We start from the raw sequence: 8,939 nt of genomic DNA on the forward strand, positions 1-8,939 counted from the left end.
CACCATGTGCGACTCTTTGTATAAATACAATTATTAACAACAATTTCCATGTCAAATCCTTGTTTTTATAGTTTGCTAAATTAACTTTTTATTTGAAAATTTAATTATCTTCATCGCAATATGTACTTCAATTCAATTTAAAGTATCACGGCAAATATTCCTGGGATATATCCATTTGTGATGGATAAAAAAACCTTTTATGTATCCATCGACACCCTTATTTAAGAAAACAAAATTATTAGATGTAAGACAGATTTATATACATGCACTCATAATGTACTATACAAACAATCCCAAGCTTCATAGTCTTGTTAATCACAGCTACACAACAAGACTAAGATCAGAACAAAGGATGATAGTACCAAAAATGAACACATCGTTTGGACAACGTTTAAATGTATTTCTGGCTTCTAAGGTGTAAAAAGCAGCAATGCAGTAAGATTAAAACAGGCCCTCTTCAAAAGAAAATAACCGTATGGCTCATAGAAAGTGGCAGAATGAAATCGGAAAGCTTCCTGAAAGGAATTATTGTCCGACTGAAGAAAGACCATTAAATGAATTCATTCCCACTATATCCATATTATCGCATATATATTTATTATTTTAGATTTTGTTTTACCATTTGTATAACGATATATGAACAACATTGTATAATTGTGTTTGTATTTTATTTTATATGTTTTTTTTTATATTTTCTTTTTTATTACCACCATAATACGGGCATTTGCCTAGTTTGGGGTAATAATAAAAAATAAAAAATAAATAAAATAAAAAAATTTATTCCGAACCAAATATCTCTAAAAAGACATATGTAATATTAGTGTAAAACTATTGAGACTATAAAAAAATAATTAAACTCCTACCACCTTGGGCGACGGGTAACGCTCTCGACTAGAAATCAGAAGGTTCAAATCCCGGAGTGAGCAAAAAAATTAAATTTGATGAATTTGTGTTATTTCACAATTCATTAATTAAAAATAATATAAAATTAATCGGCAGTAGGTTCCAGAGTGGAAGATACTATCAGTATAGCCTTGGTGTAAGATCAACATTCAGAATAGAAACGTTACTAGAAATGGTTTAGTAATCAGAACTGAATAGCCACCCTAATTTTCCCTATCTCTTTTCGCTCCCTACTACATTCAGGCTCACAAAATACCCCGATTGGGGATGCCATAGTCTCACTGGCTCCAGACGGATGGCATCAGTTGGGAGTTGGGACTCTTTTGCGGTATTCACATAAAAAAACTCATCATTTGCTTGTCAGGTTACTGCTATGAATTTCAGATAAATACTATGTATTTCAAATTATTTTGCACAGTTAAAAAAATGGAAAAGCCCAAGACAGAGTAATTAAAATTTAGTGAATCATTCTGTTATACTGATCTGAAGAACCCATTTGGCATCCGTTTTAATCGTTTTCTGTGTAAGTTTTTTAAAGTTGGAATCCGTCACATGAATTCCGCGAAAAAGGGTTTGATTTGCACAATATGTCTTCAAAAAAGTATATATTTTGAAAGAGTAAAGATTTTTGCGTTAAAAATGAAAAAATATTTATAAAAATGCGCATTTTAGTTACCGATGATCGACAAATTTAGTGTCGGATTTTTTTTTATCACTTCATTCCATTGAGTTTGTATCCAGGTCCCTAGAGGATTAATGTTTCCGCACAAATCTAGCAGAAAGGATTTTCTCATCGAAAGTCCTTCTTTGTTTGACTTCCAAGAAAGCCCCACCAGGTAAGAGTCCACCGAGCTGGCCATAGATCTCCTGTCCACTCGCCATACATTTTATAAATACCTTTAGTTATTTTGTTTTAATGCGTTGTAAAAATCATTGATTTAAATAACTTGATCTCATTTTTTTCACTGAAGTAATTAGATATGAGAATTAAACCTTTTAATAAATATCCATTATAGAAGTTAGAGTTTGTGTACGATAAAAAGCTTAACTTATTATTAAATGTAAGGATTTTTTTGAAAGGATTTTTATAAAATAATTAATAATTTACTAAAATAATAACCAGTATTTGTTATTTTACAAGCAATAATTATTCGCCTGAAACACTCATCGACATTGAAAAATCTCCTGATAAAAGATACATGACGCCAACAGGACACGAACCCGTGTCCCTTCGATTTCCGGTCGACAGCTCTGACCACTGAGCTATGGCGGCTTATCTCCTACCCGCGAAATTATTCAATATATACTAGTGTTTCATTCAACAATTACTGCTTGTTACATTTTTCACCTGAAAAAACCAACTTTATTTTATATGAGAAAGGCATTGTAAGTGCTAACTCTCTCACTAGATGGCGTCTAGACAAATTGTCTACATTTTTAGGTGAAATACTTGAACTTGTCAAATATTAATTATTTTTTTTTGGTAAACTAATGTTTTTAAGACAAGATTTTTTTATGCATAGCACAAAGGGTAACAATTATTTTACAAGCAATAATTATTCGCCTGAAACACTCATCCACATTGAAAAATCTCCTGATAAAAGATACATGACGCCAACGGGACGCGAACCCGTGTCCCTTCGATTTCCGGTCGACAGCTCTGACCACTGAGCTATGGCGGCTTATCTCCTACCCGCGAAATTATTCAATATATACTTGTGTTTCATTCAACAATTACTGCTTGTTAAATTTTTCACCTGAAAACAACCTACTTTATTTTATATGAGAAAGGCATTGTAAGTGCTAACTTTCTCACTAGATGGCGTCGAGACAAATTGTCTACATTTTTAGGTGAAATACTTGAACTTGTCAAATATTAATTATTATTCTTTTGGTAAACTAATGTTTTTAAGACAAGATTTTTTTATGCATAGCACAAAGGGTAACAATTATTTTACAAGCAATAATTATACCAGTATTTATGTATAATCTTAGGTAATAACATAATAACGATGGTCATTTAAGGCCTGTTGAGCTTCACCTTAACTCTTAAACCCTACCACTCTGGGAATGTAATTATTCCTACCACGGGGTACTACAGTACCCCGCGCAAAAAAAATGAATAAAATAAAGGTCTTTGATATTTTTAAAAATATTATTTTTATTATGGCAAAGTAATAAGAAAATACAATGAAATTTATTAATAAAAACTAATAGACATTTTTGTCGTTACATGAAGGACAGATTTTGTATGGATGGTCAACTCAAATATGGCGGCGACAAGTGTTACAGACAGATCGAAATTTTCTGTCCTTTGTGCGGGGACAAAAACAGCAGCGACTAGGTTTGAGATTATCAAGGACCGGCCTATGATCTTCACTATGAATATTTAAGACTGCACGTATAGTTTCTCTGATATCCCGGGGTAAACTTTGCTATTGTGATTTTACTCTCATATGAGGCTTTATGAGTGCCATTGACAAACTCTTAAGAAATTCACGCCGCTTGGTTATTTTCTCTTCATAAATGTTAGTTAATAGCTTGAATAAGACCCAAGAGTTGACAATAACGGCATTTAGCAACCCGTAGAAGAGACACATGGGCCACCTTTTGATGTTCCTGGACGTCGAGTATTTCTTACAAAGTTGGTCGAACACATCCACCCCGCATTTGGTTTTATTATAGAAATGTATTATTTCTGGAAGGTACACTTCATTATCCTTGTCAGGGTTGTCATGCATGGTGGACAGCATGATTACAACTTTCTTCTTAGCTGACTTCAGATGACAATACGACAAAAGTGTGAGAGGTCCGTCGTAGGCAAACATTGATGTGCAATGTGCATCTCTCTCGATTTTTAGTGTCCAAGAAAACAGGAGGAATTTCTCGTTTATTCTTCTTTACAGTTCCAACTAATGTTATACCTTTTTCCAGTAACTTCTAGGCTGTGGGTATAGACGTGAACCAATTGTCACATGTCAGGTTTCTGTCAAGACGTTACCAGGTGGGTGCAACAAAATATTGCGGCGAGGCATTCTTGAGCAAGAAGGCTTAACACCAGTCCACTTATGTCGATTATTATTTTCATACATAACTAATGGAGAATCAACCAAGCGCCTACCGTCTTCATTTGTACCAGCCCAGTCATTATCAGGCACTAAATACTCTTCACCTCCTTCCACACTATCTTGATCACCGTCTTCACGAGGTGCGACTTCAGAATGGTCCCGGAAATCCTTAATAACACCGTCGGGCTCATCTTCTGAATCTTCTCCTAGGTTTAGCTCTTCGTCATCAGATACCAACAAAGCAGCTGCAATTTAACCCTCCCCCCCCCAAGACTTCGAGTCTGGGATGTCGTATTTGAAAACAATACAGACACCTCTTTACACTGCATACACTGTCATTACATTCATAACACATTATTAGTCCATGAATGTCTCGTTATTGGGCGCAGGCCCTCCCTATCAACACAGTACTCTAACCATTATCACAAAGTAAAGTAAATCATAAATAATGTGTTAACTTACCAGAGAGATGTCGAAAAACACCTTCAGTAATTCAAGTATAACTGGAAGGAAGAACTAACAGTATTCCTACCACGGGGTACTGGGGTACCCCGGAACACCTGTGGACGCGAATGCACTTGCCGGGCGGTGACGGCTTCCTGACGTACTTACGCGCCAATTATCGAGAGTAGATTAGCTAGAGCGATTTTTGCAACAGTGCAATATTGTTAAAATTGTTGATATTTTAAACACCACGGGGGTACTCCAGTACCCCAGGTAGGGTTTAAGAGTTAATGATGTTTTTCCAATTAAACATTTTATCAGTAATTAATTAATGGGAAACCTTGGTTGAAATTAAAAATATCAATTACAATTGAATTTTTAATCACTCTTTAAAATTAGTAAGGTACATTTCGTATAAAATATATACATGATGTTTTTTGTAATTTAAAAAACATTTTATAGAGGTACAACATAACAACAAAACATAGGCACACAGTTCTCGATTAAAAAACATTTCGAGTAAAGGGTTTAATAACGAAATATATCAAAAAAGAAACATTATACGTTACGGATGATAGCTCCGAAAAGTTTTAATGTTTGCCGTAGAAAGTTGAAGAAATAGTCTGTCCGCCGGAAAATGATTTAGAACCTAAGCCAGAACTATAGGCAGATCCTGAACCTAGTCCAGATCCTGATGATAATCCGTATCCATGTCCCAATCCATAACCAGATCCAGAACCGGAACTCAAGCCGTACCCGTGTCCGGACTCTAATCCTGAGCCGATACTCAGTCCAGATCCTGAATTGTATCCATGTCCCAGACCAGAACCAGAGTTCAATCCAGATCCAGAACTATATCCATGTCCCAAACCAGAACCTGAACCCAAGCCATACCCAGATCCGGAAACAGAACCTAAACTGTATCCATGCCCTGATCCATATCCGGACTCGTATCCAGATCCTGAACCCAAGTCGTATCCATGTCCAATTCCAAGTCCAGAGCCGGAACCAGATCCAAAACCAGATCCCAATCCAGATCCTGAACCTAGTCCAGATCCTGAACCCAGTCCAGATCCTGAACCCAATCCAGATTGTTGAGTGATATAAACTGGAACTTGCTTCTCTACAATGTAGGGTTGGGGTACTGCTACTGGGTAAGGCTTGTCAACGGGAACCGGGTAAGGTTTTGGTACGGGAACGCTTACTCTGTGAATAACGGGAATATGCACTGGAACCTTAACTGGGTATGGCACGGGGTTGTCAACCTTGTACGGTACAAGCTTTTCAACTGTAACGGGGTATGGTTTTGCTACATGTACAGGGTATGGGCGGTCAACGGGGACAGCTACTGGTACTGCAACAGGTCTATCAACAGGCACTGGGTAAGGTTGAGGTACGCCAACGGTCTGGGTTATAATCTGTACGCCTTGTCCTCCATATCCTTGGCCTCCAAAGCCTCCTTGTGACCCCTGTCCACCGATTCCCTGAGATCCCTGAGACCCTTGTCCACTGAATACTTGAGGTCCAACGTTACCGAGATTTTCAGATCCGTGTCCACCAAAGCCCTGCGATCCGATTCCTTGGGAGCCAATTCCACCAAGATTTTGGGAACCTTTACCCACAAGTAATATGGCTTCATGTCCCCCAAAACCTCCCTGTCCTCCAATACCCTGAGATCCCTGGTCACCAAATCCAAAAGATTCATGTCCTCCGAATCCTCCTTGACCACCAAATCCTCCTTGTCCACCGATTCCATGAGATCCTTGACCACCAAATCCAAGAGATTCTTGTCCTCCGAAGCTTCCATGTCCACCGATTCCTTGAGAACCTTCTCCACCGAATACCACTGAACCCTGATTTTCATATCCATGGAATCCCTGGCTTCCAAAGCCCTGATTGCCTAAGCTTGACCCAAAATCATGCCCGGAAAGTTCAATTCCAGATGATCCTTGGTTTCCGTAGCCAAAACTGAACAGTCCTCTCTTGTCTTGTTGCTTGCTGGGTTCTTCTTTAGTTTCTGTTTTGGTGGCAAGTTTGACCTTTTCTTTGGTCACTTTGACAGATGCTTTAGTATCTTCTGCCAACACTCCCACCAAGAGCGCAGAAAGCGCGAATACAACCTGTTGAGATAAAAAACAAGATTACTTTCAAATTAAGTTTAAATTAATAATTAATAGCATCGTGCGGCACTGGGTATGAAGTGTATCGCAATCATTACGAAATTTACTTTATTGTATGCAACTGTTAATATATATGTATTACATGCATAGTTATTTGCAGCTGATGTTATATCATTGCCTAATTAAGTGATTTTTTGGTGTTAGATATAATCACTGTGATCAGCCTCATATTATGTCTTGCCATAAAACAACATGCGGTCAACGATGACTTTCTTAACTGAGTATCGTACATTATTATTGATCGAAGAAATCGACGCAAAACTACACACTTAGAGAAATGGCATCGGAGTTAGCAGAAAAAAAAACTATGAGAAAAAATAATAAACAATATTAAATTAAAATATTTGTTTGATGAAAGCAAAGTTTTAAAATTTCATATTTTTTTATCCAGATTTTCTTAATTTCTTGGTTTAAAAGAAACGGTATTTTTATCAATATATTAATTAGTAGGAGATAAAACAAAAACTTACCAAGAATCTCATGTTAGCTCTCTTGAGGTACGCTACTAATCACCACCACCGGGTGACTGATACACTTTCCACCAATTCCATCCTTTTTATACAATCGAATATTGGCGTGGTCTTTAGCGACTCCCCAGACAATATCTGAGTACAAAGATGCGCGGGGTTACTTTGGTTTAAAACTTAACATTGAAACTAAATTATAAATCAAAATTTTACGTTTAATTACGCGTAGTATGGTATCGAAAAGCATGGTCTTTGTGTAACTCAGGTTTAATGAACACGAGAACTGGGATTTTCCTTTATTTACAAACTTGGAATTGATTGTGCCAGTTGGATAAGTGATAAAGCAGGTACTAAACTTAATTTTTGATAATTCTACATCTGAATTTCGTATTTCTTTTATTTCAATTTTTGACAAATTTTTCAAGTTTGATACAAATGTATTTTTTATAAATATTTAAAACTACAATTATAATACACCAGGATTTTTCACAGGTAAAATAAATGTTGATATAAAATTTTTTAAGCGATTCCGCCTGGGATGATTTATTGGTTTTGTTCATTTTTTATATTCTCGTGGAATTATATACTATTTTTTATTATTTAAGGATTAGCTGACGTGTTGTACCCGGGGTTGCTCGGGTTTTTTAAATAATTTGTAGTCAAGTTTTGAGGTTGTGAGTTTTAGGATATAAATCGACTTTTCTCTAGTTTTTAATGAATATAATATGAATGTTTTGTATTTATAAACTTCCCGACAAAAAAATTCTCTAAATGAGAGTGAAAACCCTATCAAAATCCGTAACGTAGTTTAGAAGAACTAAGGGCACAAGTAGACAGACGCGGATAGCGCCTTTATTTTATACTATTTAATAAGGCAATCTAAATGTGAGAAATTGAGGCTTTTGGTTGAGTAAAAATATATTGCAACACGTATATTATGAAAAAAAGAGACGTTCGGGCGTGTTAATTAAAAAACAGGACGACAGAATCTTATATTTTGACAAGAATTTACGCAAGTTTTGATAAAACTATTCGCACACCTTGCGTAATCAGATCTGTCATCCAGTTTCATTACAAACCATTATACAGGGTGTTGTGGGGTAAAGTGCGCTAACTTGGGGGTGGGGGTGATTTTACAAGACAGCACAGAGAAAAAAGTTAGATAACCTTTTACGAAATTTAAACGTTTTAAGGTAGGTTTTATTTAAATAAAGGTGTTTTTTTGTATGGGTAAAAATATATTCTTCAATGATTTTTTTTTTAACATTAGGATTTCGAAAAAGTTAATTATCCTTTTTACTTCTACCATCATGTAGAATCACCTCCCAAAGTTAGCAGAATGTACACCCCACAAAGTACTAAATACTAAAGTACTTAAAAATTCCCGGATTCTTTTGATGACGATTTTTATTTTATTTTGCGGACATCAATTACCAGCCACAAATATTTAAAATATTTTTCTATCATTTTCTGAAGAACTTAATTTTCCACAGTATACAATAAAACTATAACAAAAAGGGGGTTCGCTAGTAGGAGATTTTGAACATTAAAGCAGTTTCTTAAACATGATACTTTATTTTTTTTGGGCTTAAACTTATCACAAAAATACTATTGTTTCAAACGTGGACCTAAAAAGCTCTTGATGGAGCAATTTGAGAACAATTTGATGCCGCGGGGGGAGGGTGGAGATGTGTGGCTAATGCCAAAACCTATTTGAATTTTTAAATGAAATTTACCATTAGTTGTCTCATCAAATACCCAAAATCCGTTATACAATATAAAAATAAAATAATCATAATTCATTATGCACTACTTACGTACAAATCAGTTCAAAGTTAATCATACAAGATTGCCAGGCAATTTCCACTCACAAAAGT

At 35.8% G+C, this 8,939-nt stretch overlaps 1 protein-coding gene across 1 annotated transcript; it reads right to left on the bottom strand.

The window, feature by feature from the left end:
• Positions 1-4,805: 4,805 nt before the first annotated feature.
• LOC149419700 (uncharacterized) lies at positions 4,806-7,114 on the bottom strand. Its single transcript, XM_089636995.1, has 2 exons — positions 7,066-7,114; positions 4,806-6,535 (listed from the first exon to the last, which is right to left on the bottom strand). Exons 1-2 carry the CDS (start codon positions 7,075-7,077, stop codon positions 5,006-5,008), a joined length of 1,542 nt encoding a protein of 513 aa, XP_089493121.1. The 5' UTR covers positions 7,078-7,114; the 3' UTR covers positions 4,806-5,005.
• Positions 7,115-8,939: the final 1,825 nt, after the last annotated feature.

Source organism: Hesperophylax consimilis, chromosome 11 (genome assembly GCF_061612785.1).
Source record: "Hesperophylax consimilis isolate HC1 chromosome 11, BYU_Hcon_1.0, whole genome shotgun sequence".
NCBI lineage: Eukaryota > Metazoa > Arthropoda > Insecta > Trichoptera > Limnephilidae > Hesperophylax > Hesperophylax consimilis.